The sequence below is a fragment of the Astyanax mexicanus genome, chromosome 11, assembly GCF_023375975.1.
Source record: "Astyanax mexicanus isolate ESR-SI-001 chromosome 11, AstMex3_surface, whole genome shotgun sequence".
Classification (NCBI taxonomy): Eukaryota; Metazoa; Chordata; class Actinopteri; order Characiformes; family Acestrorhamphidae; genus Astyanax; species Astyanax mexicanus.
In genome coordinates, this window is record NC_064418.1 from 16,945,598 (window position 1) to 16,965,079 (window position 19,482).

General features: G+C 37.4%; 1 protein-coding gene across 1 annotated transcript; it reads left to right on the forward strand.

Annotated features, from left to right (window-relative positions):
- Window positions 1-256: 256 nt before the first annotated feature.
- LOC125804927 (uncharacterized) lies at window positions 257-1,235 on the forward strand. Its single transcript, XM_049484821.1, has one exon. The coding sequence runs from the start codon at window positions 282-284 to the stop codon at window positions 1,233-1,235; it is 954 nt and encodes a 317-aa protein (XP_049340778.1). The 5' UTR covers window positions 257-281.
- Window positions 1,236-19,482: the final 18,247 nt, after the last annotated feature.

A 19,482-nucleotide genomic window follows, 5' to 3' on the forward strand; every position in this document is an offset into this window, starting at 1 on the left:
CAGTCCACTTTATAAAGGCACACTGCCCTTACGCTCGGTTGTTAAATTCAAGGTTGGCCCCTATTTATCCAGGTGTTAGCTTTGCATGGGATACTCAGGTCAGGCAAGGTCCATTAAGTTTTATTAACATATCCCCTTTCCGTTGATGCAACCCCATTTGCCTGTGGTGCAATTACTACGCCCATCAGGAGGAATTTTAGGTGCATGCAATGCTGGTCTAGACAGAGAGCCAAAGCTTGCAGATCCAGAGTTAACAGTGATAAATTAAGCCATAAACTGAGATGGAAAACTTGTTGTTCGCCATCGTTTGCGGTCCTTTTGCCGTCATTGCCACTGTTTTAAATGTCATCTTCCTCTTTTGTCTGCACCACCCGGCTGAGGGAGTAAACCTTCGACAGCCTTTACGTTTTTTGCTAATTGCCTTGATAGGCAATTCATTGATTCAGCAAGGCACCATAGTGCTGACGGTCCTCCTTGCCTTTCTACAAGCATCTGAGCTGCTTCTGATAGTGTCTAAAGCCGTGGTTTACCTGACCTACTCTTCCTGCTTCTCCTCCAGCGCTTGGATCAGCATCTTTTACTACATAAAGATTGTACCTCACACTTGTGCCCTGTTGAACTGGATTAAGAAGAACATCAGGATTATAGCCTGCAGTGGTTTCATCTTGGATCAGACCGTGCTTCTGACTGCCATGTCCATTGGCACAGCCTCTCACCTGCTTCCTCTACTACATCCACCCAACTCAGCCTCCAGCCCCTTTAACGGCACGATGTCGGCAGAAGACAACAAGCTGACGGCATTGCTGCTGAATGTGTGTAACCTGATATTTTTTATATATTTAATTTGCCCTCTCCTCACACTGACAGCCTCCTGGATTAAAACGTTTGTGTATCTACGTGGACACATCAGCAGAATGAAGCAGACCAAGGAAAGTTCCACCAGCTCACAACTGAAGAACCAGATGCGGGTGACTGTTATGGGTATAGTGCAGGCTGCGGTGTTCCTGCCCAGCTGCTCGTGGACACTGTTCACAGTTTTTGTGTACTCTACACCAACGTTTGTAAGGATTGATGGCAATAAACACATCCTTATTACAATATCCTCCATATCTGACCTGGCTATTATAGTGTGCTTGGGATTTTCACAGTCTGTATTTAGGCTCAGAGCAGCTTCTGCATTAAAACGGCTCAAGAAGGCTTTGGGGATACTGGACCACACAGATACGGGTTCATAGTGCTGCTCAAACAAAGGACTGTACAGTTCAGATACTAACTCTTTGGAATTGGTAGGTAACTGGGACTGAACATAAAGAGTAATCAGAAAATAATAAGCTAAATACTATTTCAATACATTCCCACAGGAAGTGTGGACTGTACTGTATTGTTTATAGAATTGATTGTACTAAAAATGCATGTCTTGGAATGAACATTTCATAAATCATGTTTTTCTTATTTCCTTAAATCAAGTAAAGGCCCAAAAATACAAAAAGCTCGATTTTAGAACAAAAATCAGATTTATCACTGCATGTTTATGCATACTGTCATGTCTTTCAGTTTTCTTATTGTGTAGCTTCTACATTAAAGGAGCACAAAAGGGCATTGGGGATGCTGCACCACACAGATATGTGTTCATAGTGCTGCTGAAAATACTGTGGCAATAACAAAAAAAAATGCAGAGCTTCATTTTCATAATATTTTAGAAGAGAATTTTCTGAACATTTTAGTTCAGAAAGTAATGTTTGGTGGAATAACCCTGGTTTTTAATCACAGTTTTCATCCATCTTAGTATGTTTTCCTCCAGCAGTCTTACACACTGCTTTTGGATAACGTTATGCCTTTGTGATCATCCATCATCCTCTTGATTATATTCCAGAGGTTTCCAATTTGGTAAAATCAAGTAAACTCATTTTTTTTTAAGTAGTCTCTTGTTTTTTCCAGAGCTGTATGTAGGGAACAGGGACCGAATGTATATTAAAAACAATATGCTAAATACTATTCCAATTCAATCTTATAGGTAGTGTTGACTGTATAGAATTGATCGTACTAAAAATGCATGTATGTTGTTAAAAGGCAATTTTCTGGTATGAAAGCTTTATTAATCATGGTTTACTGGCCTAGAAATACATAAAGCTGGATTGTAGAACAGTTTGGGACTTTTGGAACACACAGATATGGCTTCATAATGATGCTGAGAAGACTGTACAGAAGGTAGATATGAATCCATATCAATAACTTACTGGTATATGTAGGCTACTGGGAACTTATAATAAGTAAATAATATGCTAAATACTATTCCAATACATTCCCTTAGGTAGTGTTGACTGTACTGTACTGTTTATAGAATTGATTGTGTTAAAAATGCATCTATGTTGTCAAAGGCTTTTTATTGGTATAAAGGCTAATTTTAAGGTTTTCTGACTTGGATTAAGGCCTAAAAATACAAAATGATGTTTTTTAGATCAGTAAACAGATTTCTCACTGCATGTATATACGCATACTGTTTTTTTTTTTCTCGGTCTGTATCATCTACATGAGGCTTTGGGGCTTTTGGACCACACAAAAAGTTTAGCATTGTAGGTTAACAGTAATGTAATCCAAATTATGAAGAAACAAACCAGAATATGTTTTATATTTTATATTCTTCAAAGTAGCACCTCTTGCTTAGATAACAGCTTTGCATATATTTGCAGTAACCTGCAATAGCTTTCAGTTAACAGCTGTGCTGAACTTTTCAAGAGGTGAAATTACTTGAATTTCTTCTCCTCTTAATGTGTTTGAGAGCATCAGTTGTGTTGTGAAGAGGTAGAGTTACAGGAATACATTGAATAGCCCTACTTAAATAATGCTTAAACTTTATTATGCCAAGAACTACTCACATGTATCATCAGGATCCTCCCAGGAATGAAAGAACAAGAGTTATCTCTGTTGTACCAGCCTCAGAAACCACAAGTTAACAGCACCCCAGATAAAAGCACCTAAAAGCTTCACATTATTTTAGTTTGTTTAACACTTTTAAATTACTACATGATTCCATTACGTGTTCCTTCATAGTCTGAAGTTCAGTAGTTTCTTACAATGAAGGAAAAAAAAAACAATATTAATTTAAAAGGTGTGTCGAAACTTTTGACTGGTTCTGTATATCTAAATTAATTTAGCACAAAATGCAATATAGCTGTGTATTCCTTTTAGTGCCATATAATATCAATATCTGCTTTGTGAACATCTCAGAAGATCTGGGCACAACCTGAGCATGAATGAAAGTTCAGTATAAATACTCAGACCAGCAGAGATCAGAGTCCATATCAGTTTCTAAAAAACTGCATTTATAGATCCTAAACGCTCAGACACTCATAACACATTCCTGCAGGAAGCCTTCTTCTTTCTCCAGAGCACTTTAAAACGATCTCAGCTAAGCCGTATTCACTCTAACCTGTGGCTCCATTAGAAAGCTTCAGCTGCTGCTTTAGTGCCCCACTTATCACCACCATATCACATAAGCAAAGATCTGTAGCATCAGCATATTGCTTTCACTTCACAATATCTAGGCAGAAAGAACCGTCATACAGCCATTCTTTTATTAGCTGTCCTGGGTGAACACATCCAGCAGTATTTATTGGGTGTTATAGAGCCGCTGGTAAAGACTACTTCAATTTTTAAACTCTGTACTGCAACGCGGGACTAAGAACTGTGGGAAATCTGCAGCATCCCAGCTGAAGTTTGAGCATATGAGCTGGAAACTACTTATTTAGTTATCATTATGTGTTTGGGTTTGATATTAGAGTGTTATTACAGTGGTGTGAAAAAAACAAAAGTGTTTGTCCCTTCATAATTAATTTTTTTTGCGTGTTTGATACTAAAATCATCAAACTAATTAAAATATTAGTTGAAGACAACACAAATACAAACACAAAATGCAGTTTTTCAATAAAGGTTTTTATTATTAAGGGAGAAAAAAAGTCCAAAATTCAAATCTGCATGTCTCTGTGTAAAAAAAAAAAAAACTTGTTGGGCCACACTTAGCAGCAAAAACTGCAATCAAGAGTTGCAATGAGTCTTTCACTGTGATGTGGAGGAATTTTGGTCCACTCATTTTAACAGAATTGTTGTAATTTTGCCACATTTTGGGTTTTCGAGCATGAACTGCCTTTTTAAGGTCATGCCACAGCATCTCAATTCATCTCAGGATTAATATCAGTACTTTTTCTAGGCCACACCAAAGTATTGACTTGAGTTTTTATTCAGCCATTCAAAGATGAACTTGCTGGTGTGTTTTGGGTCATTGTCCTGCTGCAGAACCCAAGTTCGTTTCAGCTTGAGGTCACGAACAGATGAAAATACATTCTCCTTCAGGACTTTTTGGTAGTTCAGCGCTCACACCATTCTCTTTTTTGTTGCTCGCTAGTTTCACATTTGTGCTCAAGAGAAGTTAATTTACACACGCTGGTTAATTTTTTTCACCTGGTATTTTTGCGCCCTCCACTTTTGACATTGATGTGACGTCATATCAGTGTGTCTTTGCCATTGTAACAATGTAAAAAGTACACCTTGCATGGCTAGAAATGTGCAAAAGGCATGTACTAATTCTATTAATTAATCTTGGGTGTGTTTTGGGCGCAACATAGAATAAACTATAAGCTAATCACTTGTCATTCCCTTTTAGAGTCAGGTGCACTCTGACTTTGGCAGATTGCTATTTTAAAGGGGCAGCTACCTGGACATGCCGTCTGCCATTTACAGAAACAGCAATGTTATTTTATTCTGTATTTGGGTCACTTTTATCTGCTGTGTGAACACAGCCTTGGTGATTTGTTCCCATCTCTGATCTTTTTTAATCAGATCTTTGCTTTGGGTTCTGTGCTTTTCCACCAGGGTTAAATGGGCTGTACTACTGTATCAGCATGATAAGAATAAAGAAAGGAAAAAACTAACACAGGCTTATATTTAGCTGTGATTAGTTAGGCAGGCAGTGGATTTCCTGGATGCAGGTTGGAAGTTGAGTGATGAAAAGCAGAGAATTTCAGGGGTTTCATAAAACAGTATTTGGCAGCTCATAACAATTCAGCTTCCTGTAATGTATTTGAAATATGATAGAGATGATAAATGGGTAAAGTGTGCTCTGCTGTGTGCTTATAATGTCTCCCTGAACACACACTGAATCACACACACACTGAAATCCTGAGGCACTTGAACTGTAGCGTTTTTGGGTTGACTAATCATTAATCAGCACAAATCATTCACTTACTGACTTTAACAGGGGGATTTAATGGTGAAATAAAGACATTGTTCTAATGCTAATACTGGAATTTTAAGGGTACTTAGATAGCATTTGTTGAACATCTGTTGGCATTGAAGCCTTTATACTGTATCTATTCTGTTAATTACTACAAGTAAAATTTTATGTTGATCCTCCCTTTAATGGGAAATTGTTTTATGCCACTAATTCATAAGAGAGAGTCCTATATTACACCATACGCAAGGTCTTACACCATTCTGCCAACAGTCCAGTTTCACGTTGCTTAAATAGCAATGGTGTTTGTATTACTTATATTTTTCACATTAACAAACACATTTTAATATCAAATAAAGATTACCTGAGTAAATATAAAATGTTATTTTGTAACCTCATGGATGAGTTGTCCATGCCCTTTTGGAGCATGTCACTCTTAGGAAGGTTCATCACTGTTCCATGTTTTCTCCATTTGTGAATAATAGCTCTTACTGTGGTTTACTGTAGTCCCACTGATTTAGAAGTGATACTGTGACCTTTTCCAGACTGATAAATGACTTTTTTTATTTTGTTTTATGTTTTTAAATTTCTTCAGATCTCGGCATAATGTGTTGCTTTTTGAGATCTATTAGCTGCTTCAAGTTGTCAGACAGCACTGACAGTAATCAGGCCTGGTTGTGGTTAGTTGTAAAATTTAGGGTGTGAGCACCCTATTAACTAACTGTGATTTACCACATTTTTTGGAATATTACAAGCCACAACCAGGCCTGATTACTGCCAGTCCTGTAGAACCAAAAAATTACTTAAATAGAACCTAACTGACAGGGCTAGGTTGGTTTGGATAGTTGTTTCCCCCTTTTACCATTAATTCATAATTTAATATAATAATTTAAGTGTTTTTTTTTATTTCAGGTTATCATTGTCTCACAGTTGTCTACAGTTTGTTGGATAGTCTAAAAAATGTAAGTATTGAAAAAAAAAGAAATCTGTAAGGTAATCTGTAATCTTTTTCACAGCACTGTATATCTGCCTTTTTGGGCGTTGTGGTCTCAAAAGGGAGATGTGTTTAGGTACATTTCTGGGTTCTACACGTAATCATTGCACACAAAATGTAGTGTACAGGGGATGTATGCTAGAATTTAAAATGAATACTGTAATGGTAGGGTAAAGTATAAGGGTTTTTTAAAGGTGACAGCAAAAATGTAGTGCAAATGACCAAAGAAACCCAGGTGTTACACTTTTCTTTGTTAAAAATCACAGTAACTATTGCATTGTGATTATTTAGTTTCAATTAATAATGGCATTTTCTTCCAAACAAAATTGCTATTAGATCATCTTGGAAGCTAGCTGTGTAAATTTACCATTCAGCCTTAAATACCCAAAGAACAAGAACTACAGGTTTAAATGTAACTCCAGCTAATAGAATGGCATACTGGGTTCTTGAAGTGTAGCCCCCTTACCTCTGGGATTTTAACCACTTCTTTATGGTAAGAAAGAAAACATAGGGTGGTAGTAAAATTGGGATTGGGCCCAATCAATGCATGTTTGCTAATTAATGCATGTTCATTATTAAAGCAATCTACATAAGTCTGTTTTTTTGAGGCACTAATTTGGTTCCTTTTCCTTCATGTCATACGAAAACAGTGGTTTGTGGTTGTTATTTTGCATGTTAATCAAATTGGCCATTTCCTATCAAAACAGGTGGTTCATGACCATGCCAGCCAACCAAACCAACCAGATTCTCTGAGAATAGTCTGAAGTCTCAGAAGCTCAGGCTTGTAAGACTGAGGCATGAGACTAGACCACAACAGAAGCTGGTCCAGCCAGGAACTGGGAGGTCCAAAAACCAGTGGAGCCCAGGGAGCTGGCAGCAGAGCATTCCAGAGAGCAAGCAATGGAGGCAATAACGGTAGCTGGAACAGATGAGCCAGTTGGAGTCTGCAAAAAGATGGAATCCTCCTGCAGGAGAGAATTCTACCTGGAAGGACTGCAACAAGTGAAGCAGGTGGTTCTACTAGGTTTACCCTCTTCAGTTGTCTGTTTCTAAGTGGTAACCAAACATACAGCAACAATTTGGATTACCTACTGCCAGGTGCATCAGCTGAACATTGGTTAAATTGTAGGTTTGGGTGTAAAGTCTGTATTAAACCACATGCTAATGTACTTAGCTTAAAACAGTGTCAGCTGTGTGCAAAATTAGCCGAAGCTACATTTAACTAGTATTGCGTAAAGTGATTCTAGATCTAACATACCCCATAGACTTACACTGTTACCTAAGTACAGATATTTAGAAACATTTTTCAGTATTAAGACAAAGTGTACGTCTAATTATCTTGATGAATTTGCTCACAGTTTTTGCCTTAATGCTGTTTATTTATTTCATTTAAGCTTTGTCTAGCATATTAATCATGTTTTGCCAACATCAGCAATGTGTCATATCCCTTGTCTGTCCTTATATGAGTTACTGTAGGAAAGTGTCAGATCCCCAGCTCTGACACATTAGAGCTAACAGACGCCTGCACCTGTCAGCATTAACCTTGGAGAGATTAGGCTATAGAACGCCATCTACACAGCCAAAGAGAGCATGGACATTTGTGCTGTGTCTCAGACTCCGGTTGTTGATGGCGAGCAGCATGACCCGGAATATAAATAAATCATAGTGGCAGCTCATAGTCAGTTCTGGAGTCCTTGACAGTGATTTATTAACTGAAAATGAGCAGTCATAATTTGCTGTATGATGAAAAAGTTTCATTGCGTTTTAAAGGTTTTTAAATACTTTTTTTGTGATATGCAGCAGTAATATGATTTTTTTTATCTACATCTGAGTTTGATCCTCATGTTTTATATGTAGTGTTATAAATTTTGGGAAAATTTAGGGAAATGCAGAATTTAAAAGGTTTAAGAATACCCCTATTTTTCCCTTTATTTTTGCCATTTAAACACTTCAGGTTCAGTCAAAAATGATACAAAATTCAAATAATACAATAAATAATACAAAATTATGCAGTAAACTGCCAGGGCCTTTAAGGAAAAGAAATGGACTAAAAAACAAAAAATAAAAAAATCATAAAAATCATACATCATTGTTTAAAAAAAAGAGGGAATGATATTTAGCAAGCAATTGCAACTGGTTAACAGATTAAAGCTGGTAAGTAGAAATGGAAATAATTTATGCTTTTTTGGAAATGAATGAAAAAAATGCCAATTTAGTAGTAAACCAGTCCTGGAACAAATGGTGTAAGTGCACTCTCTACTACAACATTTACTTTCATCATCATCATATATAGAAAAAGACCCAGAAACACACAGATTAATCTGTAATTATTAAAAGTATAAGCCTTTTTAAAAAAAAACTCTCAGATGAAGTCAGAGAGTGGTGAGCACTCATTACTACACTTTTAAAAGACTCTTGGAAACCAGAGAAAACTGGTACAGGAAGTCACGTCTGGCTGACCCACATGGCAAAGTCTTTAGCTCAGCTTTACATTGGACTAAATCTCAGTTTCAGCAATGATGAAAAGAATAAGAGGTCTGACAGGTAAAGTGCAGTAATAAAGTAATTGCTTAGATTAGAAACAACTTGCAAGCCATTAGCTTTTAGTAGCTGAAACAGTTTATGTTTAAATGTTTAATCTAGACTGTGATTAGATTTAAGTTCAGCTGGTTCAACTGGCTAATGATATTTTGATATTTTTCAGGAGAACCTTCATACTGTGAATTCTTCCATGTCCAGCAGTGTCCTACTGGATTTTAAGCCACCATTGCACCACCTCCACCAGCCTGGACTCTTCAGACAAGGCACGTTCAGGTCAATGGATTCCTGCTGTTGATGCCAAATTTTGATCCTACCATCTGTGTGATGATTCTCAGCAGAAATCCAGATTCATCAGAGAAGGTTCCAGCTCTTTATTCATCAGCTGTCCAGTGTTGGCAAGTCTGTGCTATTAGCCACGGCAGCCTCAGCTTTCTATTCTTGGCTGACAGAAGTTAAACCTATCATCTTCTGTTGTAGCTCATGCTTTCAAGGTCAGTGTTCATTTTGAGATGTTTTTCCGCAAACCACAATTTTACAGAGTGATTATCTGAGTTACTGTAGCCTTTATGCCACCTCCATTCAAAAAGCCAGCAGATCAGCAGTTTTGGAAATACACAAACCATCCCCTTCTGACACCAACAATCAGACCACACTTATTTCTACTTCTGCTGGTTGATGTGTAGTAGCTGGATAGGATATACATGATTCAATGTAAGCCATTTTTGCATATAATATTATAAGGCGCACTATCAAAAAACGGCAACATGGCTAGCACAGTTAGCAGGCAATGCTAATGCTGCTCCATCTGTGCAAGCCGGGGTTAGAATCAGGACGATAATAATCACCTCTGAACGACTGAATGGCTAGAGCTTAGTGGGTAATGCCCGTTAAAATTCATACATAAGACGCACTGGATTATAAGGCACAATGAAGATTTTTGGAAAATTAAAGTATTTTAAGTACGCCTTATAGTGTGAAAAATACGGTATTTCTCTGCTGGCACTCAATTGTCCGCTTACATAATTTCATAAATGAGGAGGTGTTGTAGTGTTTCTATTAAAGTGTATTTTATTATTAAAGCATGTTTCTGTTCTTTCTTTCATTTCACACAAGACCTTAATTGTAAGTTGCATACTTATTTTCCCAGAAAAAAATGGAAAAATTTGATTTTTGTGGGGGTTTCATTATTTAAAATGTTCTGCATTGTAGATTAATACTAAAATCACCCAAACTATGAAGAAACACATATAGGATTATTTAGTAAACAAAACAATGTTAAACAAACTAGAATATGTTTTATATTTTATATTTTTATACAGCTGTTTTATATTTTAGACAGCTTTGCACATCTTGGCTGGATTTTCTCAGTCAGCTTTATGAGGTAGAGACACCTGGAATGGCTTTCAGTTAACAGCTGTGCTGAACTTATCAAGAGTTAATTACTTCATTTTTTTCTGTCCTCTTAGTGTGTTTTAGAGCATCAGTTGTGAAGAGGTAGAGCTGGTACACAGTGAATAGAACTATTTGAGAAATGCCTTAATATGGATCATGGCAAGAAATGCAACTAAGTAAAGTCAATAAGAAAAATGAAAAAAAAAAAAAAACTTTGAAAGTATCCTCAATGCAGTCGCAAAGTCTGTCAAACATGTTATGATGAAACTGGCTCTCATCAGGACCATCCCATGAAAGGAAAAGTAAGAGTTACTTCTGTTGTACAGGATAAGTTCATCAGAGTTACCAGCCTCAGAACCCGTAGTTAACAACACCCCAGATAAGAGCACCTAAATGCTTCACAGACTATTTTGGTTTGTTTAACACTAAGTTAAGGTTAAGTTACTACATGATTTCTTTTGTGTTGCTTTACAGTCTGAATGACTTCAGTATTCAGTATTCAAAAGAAAGCTGAAGCACGTCCACAATCTTACAATCACAAAACGTGAAGGAAATCAGAGAATTTGCATGTGTTTTGGGATGGTCGTGGCTCATTTGCGCTAACTAAGCATAGTAACGAAGCCCCTACAACAACAGCTCAGACTGAGAAAGCAATAAAAAGACAGAGCACTCTGACACAGAGACGAGAACTTCAAGATGGACTACAGTACGCTGATCAGCATTATTATCTGCAGTCTGCTGTGTTTAATCTGTGCCATGTTGAACTTTTTCTTCATCTACTGCTTGTGGTGTCTTCAGAGAGATGAGCAATTGCAGCAGGCTCTTAAACATCTGCTGACGTGGTGCGTGGTCTTCAACATCTTCTGCAACATATCGACAATAACTATAACATACACTCAGACCTACAGCACGTCTGCAGTCGTCTCGTTGGTCGCCAGTACTGTGTATTTCTTTTTTGCCTGCATTGCGCTGGTCTCGCCCTCGTGGCTGAGCGTCTTCTACTACTTCTCCATCGTTCCTCAGACGTTCTGCATCATGGTGTGGGCCAAGAGGAATGTTCGTACAGTGGTCTTCTGCTTTTTTGTGATGGACGGGTTATTGACTTCAGCTGCGACTGCTATAATGGTGGTTTCAATCAGTGCACAGTGGAATGAAAGGGAAGTCCAATCAGGAGTTCTGAGTCAGACCAACATCACCAATTCTGGGCCAGTACTGGCGTCTTCCGTTTTAATGCTTTATGTCACGCATTGCCAGCTCTCTTTCTGGACCTTGGCTCTAACCTGGGGTGGTACCTTCATCTATCTGCACAGACATTTGAAGGCAATGAAGGACAGTGGCTCCTCCACGTTGCCAACATACCAAAGCCAAAGGAAGATTAGCATCATCGGCCTGGTGCAGGCTGGCTTCTTCTTGCCGTGCTGCCTGTGGGTATCGGTGGATGCTCTGGTCCGCAGGAGATTCGTACTGCATTATGGTTTACTCTGTGTTTGCACTTGTGTCGGACTACTTAACTCTGTGTGTTTGGGTCTGATGCAGTCAGTCTTTAGAGAGCAGGTGCTGATTATGGGTAAGACCTTATGGAACAAATTAAGATGCATGTGATATTTAGACATTTAGGTTGTGATTGGAATGGCTCCATATTAACATATTAGGGTACTACTGAGTCATAAAATCGGGGGTCCAGGTCAAAACCAATCACTACACAAAATGTGTTTCAAATCCGCAAAAAATTATGCAGAGATCAAGTTTAAAATACAGATAACCTCTTTACATGAGTTATATTCAATTGTTCCAGAAATTTCCTCAAACATCACAAAGGTATGCAGCTTGCTCTTTATAGCCATCAACACGAGGCTGACAAGTAAACCCTAGGGAGACACACCCACTAATGTTTCAGCAGCTAATGGGAAAGGTGTGAGCTATAACTCACAGTTTCAAGTTAATTTAACTCATTCCAAATGTACATTTTATTAAACTAACATAAAAACCTGAGTTGACAGGCTGACTGCTCATGAACTTACAAAATATATATATAAATATATAATATATATATATATACAGTCATATAAAAATTTGGGCACCCCTATTAATCTTCTTCATTTTTAGTTCTTTTTAGTTTAGTTATTGCATTAAACCAAAATTTGACCGGTGCAAAAGTATGGGCACCCTTATCATTTTTTTTATTTGAATACTCCTAACTACTTTTTACTGACTTACTGAAGCACAAAATTGGTTTGGTAACCTCATTGAGCTTTGAAGAGTGACATCATGGGCTCATCAAAACAACTCTCAAATGATCTAAAAACAAAGATTGTTCAACATAGTTGTTCAGGGGAAGGATACAAAAAGTTGTCTCAGAGATTTAACCTGTCAGTTTCCACTGTGAGGAACATAGTAAGGAAATGGAAGACCACAGGGGCAGTTCTTGTTAAGCCCAGAAGTGGCAGGCCAAGAAAAAATATCAGAAAGGCAGAGAAGAAGAATGGTGAGAACAGTCAAGGACAATCCACAGACCACCTCCAAAGAGCTGCAGCATCATCTTGCTGCTGATGGTGTCACTGTGCATCGGTCAACAATACAGCGCACTTTACACAAGGAGAATCTGTATGGGAGAGTGATGTGAAAGAAGCCATTTCTGCAAGCACGCCACAAACAGAGTCGCCAGAGGTGTGCTTTTGCATCTTGACCCTGTTTGTGGGGTGCTTGCAGAAATGGCTTCTTTTGCATCACTCTCCCAACCTTAAACCCTAACACTGAACAAAACTTTAACCTAAACCTTGAATCTAACCCTAAACCTACCCTAATAGAGAATCGTTTACAATAATTTACAAAGAAATCCAGGCTGTCCTGCAGGCTCAGGGTGCATCAGTGTCAGTGTGAACTATTTGTCTACATTAGAATGAGATGAAATGCTATTGAAGGAGACCCAGCAGGACCCCACTGCTTACACATACATAAAAAAAGCTAGACTACAGTTTGCTAAAATGTACAAGTCAACTAAAATCACATAAAATCACTCTACTGTGTTTCAAAAACAAGGAAAACTTGCACAGACCTTCACTAAGTGTTATACAGTTTAATTCAGTTTGTGTGTTTTGTAGACTTTTAAACACAATTCAGCCAACCATGTGTTTGTATAAGTGACCAAATTCCAAAGTCCAAATTCACTAATGTTTTTACCACTACTAGTGAACTAAATAGTCTCTCCCTATATAGCAAAATACTAATGAGGGAGTATGGAGCCATTTCAGCCACAGCCTTATTGTTGGGAAACAAGACATTGACTGAATTAAACTGTTTTAGCTTAGCAATGCTAGTTTAGTTGAGCAGATACTGTGTATGCTGTAAGACAGAAGGATGTTTTGCAACATTTTTGGGTGTTTGATGTAGTGTTGTTAATCAATAAATCTCCAGAAATCTTGATGTCCCTTTGTCCATGGTGCACAACGTCATCAAAAAGTTTACAAGCCACTGTAACTAACCTCCCTGGACATGGACAGAAGAAAAAGATTGCCGGATAGCCCCAATCAAGTTCCAAAGAAATTCAAGCAGTCCTGCAGGCTCAGGGTGCATCAGTGTTAGCTCAAACTATCAGGCAATATTTAAATTAAGTTAAATGCTACAGCAGGAGACCCAGGAGGATAAAAAAAAGATACGACCAAGTTTCTTTTTATTTATTAATTTAATCTAGCAATTTTGCATGAATGTAAATCAATTAGAGCCTTTTACTTTTTTTGTGTGGTTTCAATATACAAATGTAAAAAATCTAATTTTCATTCAGGGTGGGTCCTTGCATTCCAATACAACCATATTGACTGTATTGACATATTGCACTTCCCTTTTTGTGATTTTTTTCATCCATTATTCCTATACCTTGTTCTCCCATACACCCAAACCAAAGGCCTTGAACCCCATAGTTTTATTTGTCCTTAATCACAAACACTCCATCAGGGCATGCCCCAAACTCTATTCTACATCTATGCTGACCCACACTCGTCTGTTTGTCTGTTTTTAATCCCTCATTCCCTCCCACTCAGCTGCACAGAGCAAACCTACGTTCTAATATAGTCTGCGTTTCCTTCAGGAAATGCACGTTTCGAGTTAATATTATCATTATAAGTCTTTTTATGCTGTATGCTAAATTGAGATAGACAGTAATTATGCTTTAGAATGAGTAGAAAAGTGTCTGCAGAGGATGTGACCTATTTTCACTTCATTTGAATCAAAAGCACATGTTCTTTCAGCAGAAGTGAAAAATCGCTGGTTTTGCATGGCATTATACTCTCATTTACACTACTCAACGTTAGCATACTACAAAAATAAATATAAGATATATTGCAAAAAAACAAAGAGGTTGTGCAACTCCATCTGTTGATGATGTATTCTGTGATGAATCATCGTTTCCACTAAAACTGGTGCAAACACGACTGGTTCCCTGAAAAGCTCCAAGGTTCTTATAAGCCTAAACAGAACCAGTTCCAGAACCAGAGTTTGTTTCGTTGAAAACGGCTGTTTGAGCCAAAATGTGACCATTTTTGACAGCTGATTAAAATAGTAGTTAAATTGATTAAAAGCAGGAGTGTAAGCATACCCATCACACCCATATACTGTATCTAAACTGCTCCTCAGTTTCAACTATTCAAGATTCACGCCAATATAAACACGTTTAACCATGCAGATATAGAATTTAAGGTGAAATGACTTTAACAGTAAGAAACCAAGTTGTATGACTTTAATTTATCTCCATCACTATTTAAGATGGAGCAAGCTTGCAGTTTTGTGTTGCAGCAGTTTCGTCCAAATACCTGCCTCACTGTTTAAGGTGAAAAGGTAAAAAAAAGTCTAAAACGTAAAAAAGTCAGTTTTAGAATCTTTGTGTGAATATAGCAGCAGCCTTTAAGGGGAAACTTGTCTGATTGCATGACAATAGACTACATTTAAGGTGGAACTAGTTTGATTGTGTTAACATAACAACAACATTTAAGGTGGAACTATGGAATGCGTGAATATAGCGACAGCATTTAAGGTGGAACTAGTGTGATTGCGTGAATATAGTGGTAGCATTTAAGGTGGAGCTAGTGTTAATGTGTAAATATAGTGGCAGTTTTTAAAACGGAATTGGGTTAATTGGGTTAACATAGCGACAACATTTAAGGTGGAACTAGTGTGATTGTGTAAAAATAGTGTCAGCATTTAAAGTATAACTAGTGTGATTTCATTAATATAATGGCAGCATTTAAGGTGGAACAAGTGTGATTGTGTGGTTATAGTGGCAGCATTTAAGGTGGAACTAGTGTGATTGTGTGGGTATAGCGGCAGCATTTAAGGTGGAACTAGTGTGATTGTGTGGGTATAGCGGCAGCATTTAAGGTGGAACTAGTGTGATTGAATGAATATAGCGGCCGCATTTAAGATGGAATTGGTGCAGTTGCATTAACATAGTGGCAACATTTAAGATTAAACTAGTGTGATTGTTTGAATATAGCGACAACATTTAAGGTGGAACTAGTGAGATTGAGTAAATATAGCGGCAGCGTTTAAGACGGAATTGGTGTAATTGCGTTAACATAGCAGCAACATTTAAAGTGGAACTAGTCTGATTGTGTGAATATAGCGGCAGCATTTAAGGTGGAACTAGTCTGATTGCATAAATCTACGTGAAAACTCTTCCATTCCTCCTAAAAACGTGAAATAGATGTTTTTAGTGGTTTCTGTTCCACCTTAAACACCAATTCCACTTGAATGCTGCCACTATATTTACACACCCTGCTGTTCTTTTGTTGGTGCCGTATAGTTTTGAGGTCTTATAACTGAATGTAATTACAGAGGGTACAGCAGCAGCTGCAGGTGCGCTGGTCACCAAAGTGTTATCATCATCTGAGGTTCTAGTGCATGAGGTGTGCACCTGCATGGTATGGTTACCATGCCAATAGAAGAAAAAGCTCATCAGATGATTCAAAGTTTACTCAATGTTAATACAGCAACAATAGAAACATCAAAATTTAGTTTACAGGTCCCAAAACACAAGTCTGAGTTGAGTCTGAAGTCTGGTGTGTGGTCACTTTTCTATTTCAGAGATTTTGATGTTTGTTACTGTGGTGATGTGAAGCTTTTAAGGTTATAAAGCCAATGTGAACCTCAAAAATTCCTCCTGTACTTGTGGTTAATAAACTTTTGCTCACTAGCAATAATATAACTCCAACAAGAATAATCACAAGTTTACCTGACTGCTGTTTCTGAAGTTCATTTTCTGCTTTTCTTTTTCTTTGTCCTGAAGGATAGTTTCATTCTAATAGTTTTTTTGTGCAGTATATTAAATTGAGATAGACAGTAATTATGCTTCAGAATAAGTAGAAGTGTTTCTGCAGAAGATGTGACCTATTTTCACTTCATTTGAATCAAAAGCACATGTGCTTTAAGCAGCGAAGAAAAATACTTTCTTCTGCAACCGAAAGTTAGCATACTACAAAAAAAAATTTCAAAAATATTATGATAAATTATATATGTTATTTACTGTTAGATCAAGAAATGTAATTTCCCTCTACAATAGGTCCCTACATACAGTATCTACTGTAGGCACACGGGCATTAATACATATGGATATTCCAATTTAAGCAGGAATTCTAATCTATAATGTACTGTACTGTGAATTTTGTAGCTCTTGTGGAGGAACTCACCCTTCAGGGAGGAATTATCATTTAAAGGAAATCGGATAGGGCATGTTCTGAGAAGATCATACAGGGCGTGAGTAAAAAAGAAGAAGCTTAAAAGAAACTTTCAATTCCCATGAGGAACATATATAATGAAGAGAGATATAAAGCCTGCACTGTAGTTAAAATAAGGGCTGGGAGATGGAGACTAAAAAAGGCAGAGCAGACTATGAAGCTACGGTTTAAAAATCAATAACACGTCCCACCATTCTGTGCTTTTACCTCATTTCTAGCTTGTCATTCTGAATAAACATGCTTTTATACAATACTGATAATACTAGAATACTAGAATATTATAAAAATATATATATATTGAATTATCATTATGTAAACTTTATTCAGAGATGGGGTAATTGGCCTAAATGCACATAAATGTAACAATAGAATAGTGGAAAAACTGTAGAAAAGCATGCACAGCACAATGGCATGGAAGGTAAATCCTGCCAAAAATAAAACTGAAATGAAAATGCAAATACCATTTTGCATTTTCTTTTTCCAAACATGTGTGAAAATATTATTACAATAATAAAAACAAAATAAATCACTTAATTTGCTTTTTAATTTTTCACTTGAGCACGGGTCATATGTGACAAAAATAAAATTGAAATTAAAATGTGAAATTTTTGCCATTTCATTTTCATTACCGTACATGTATTTTACAGTCAAAAAAAAAAAAAAGCTAATTGTGAAAAGAAAAATAAAAGCTTCATTTTGGCCTTGCTTTTTCTTGATTAACTGCATAATAAATGTCAAAAAAAAAAATGGAGTGATAATGTTTTTATTTATTAGTCCTTGCAATGGGCTGCATGTCTAACACAATTAAAATGTCACAAACACAAAATGGAAAATCAATAGCAAAGTGACATTTTGTGATTCAGTGTTTGGCATGTACGGCGCTGTAAGTGCCAAAATTAAAAGGCAAACACAAAGGAAGATTAGCGCTCTCTGCTGGTGATTTACTTTTCTTTTTCCAGTTTGTTTTTTCATTTTTACATTTTTTTTTTCATTTTTTAACTTCACCAGCATGCAAATACATGTAAATTAACAGTAGGTGGGGCTACAACTACCGGCCCCTTCTGCGAGCGATAGAAAGGCGCTGGGCTACAGCGAGCGCCGCCACAGACTAAACCAGGTTGGGGGGGGTGGGGGTTGTGGTGGGGTGGGCGGAGTGCACAGTTCTTCTTCAGTTGTTCACCGGCGTGTGTATCAGAACTTTAGATTCGGACAGTTCTTCGCGCCTGACACTCTGGCTGAAACTCCACCCTCTTTGACTAGGTCTGCCTAACAACAGAGCAATCTATATTCTGAGTGGCTCAACGAGAGTACATTATAATATGCAGCCGATGGATTGGCAAGCGTGAGAAACCATGTGTGGCGTGTGAACTCGCTGAGGTGCGTGTGTCACACGCTCAAAGCGTGAGACTTGAGAACACTGGTTATAGATATAAGCAACACAAAAAAAATATCATATTTGCTGTATAAAAAGATGAATCTCCTGTGCGAAAGTTGGAGTGTGCATCTAAACCATGTATTATGGTAGACACATGCACAGCAGAGCTGGGGGAGAAGCTGCTCACGCTTCTCCTGCAGAGACTCTTAATGGCAAGAAACAAGTTTTACAGCTCAATAAACGAATGACACCACTAAAACACTTTCCATAGAATTATTTAATTAATGTTTCTGGTACACATACTGTAAGAATTTGAATTAATGGGATGGCAAATGTAGGAAAACTTATTTGTATATAGACCAGAGTTTGAAGTCCTATAAAACCTGAAAATTCAATTAAACTCAAATTCAATTAAATTTTATTTATATAGAGCTTTTTACAACAAAAGTTGTCACAAAGCAGCTTTACAGAGAAAAAAACTGGTTCACGCCTCTTATGAGCAGCACCACAGAGATGCCAATTATTGTGGTGACAGTGGCAAGAAAAAACTCCCTTACATTATATAGAAACAGATTCTGAGTGTGTTAATGTTAATCAATGCAGGGTTGCAGAGCTGGAGTAAAACACAGCGGGCAGTGGAGAGCAAGGCTGGGAACATCAGGAACAGGGCATCTTTATACATAAAAGACAGAGAAAAGAAAGAGAAAACAGAAAGAATAGAAAGAGAAAATAAAAGCAGGAGTTAGAAAGGTTGTGTGTAATCTCAGCACATGAGAGAGAGAGAGAGAGAGAGAGAGAGAGAGAGAACAGAGAGAGGAGGGAAGCAAACTCTGCTGGAGTGGGATGGGCACTTGGAGGCAGCAGCTCAGGACAAGATAGATAGATAGATAGATAGATAGATAGATAGATAGATAGATAGATAGATAGATAGATAGATAGATAGATAGATAGATAGATAGATAGATAGATAGATAGATAGATAGATAGATAGATAGATAGATAGATAGATAGATATACTGTTCTCATACAGAGTTCCCCAATGGAACAAACTTCCTTCCACTACCAGATCAGGAGAATCTCTCGCTATCTTTAATAAACTCCTGAAGACAGAGCTCTTCAAAGAGCACTTACTCTCCTAACACCTCTAACACACTAACTACTTCTAACCTCATTTCCTTCTTCCCCTCCTTCACTTCTCTATCCCACAAATGACAGAAATTGTGATGAG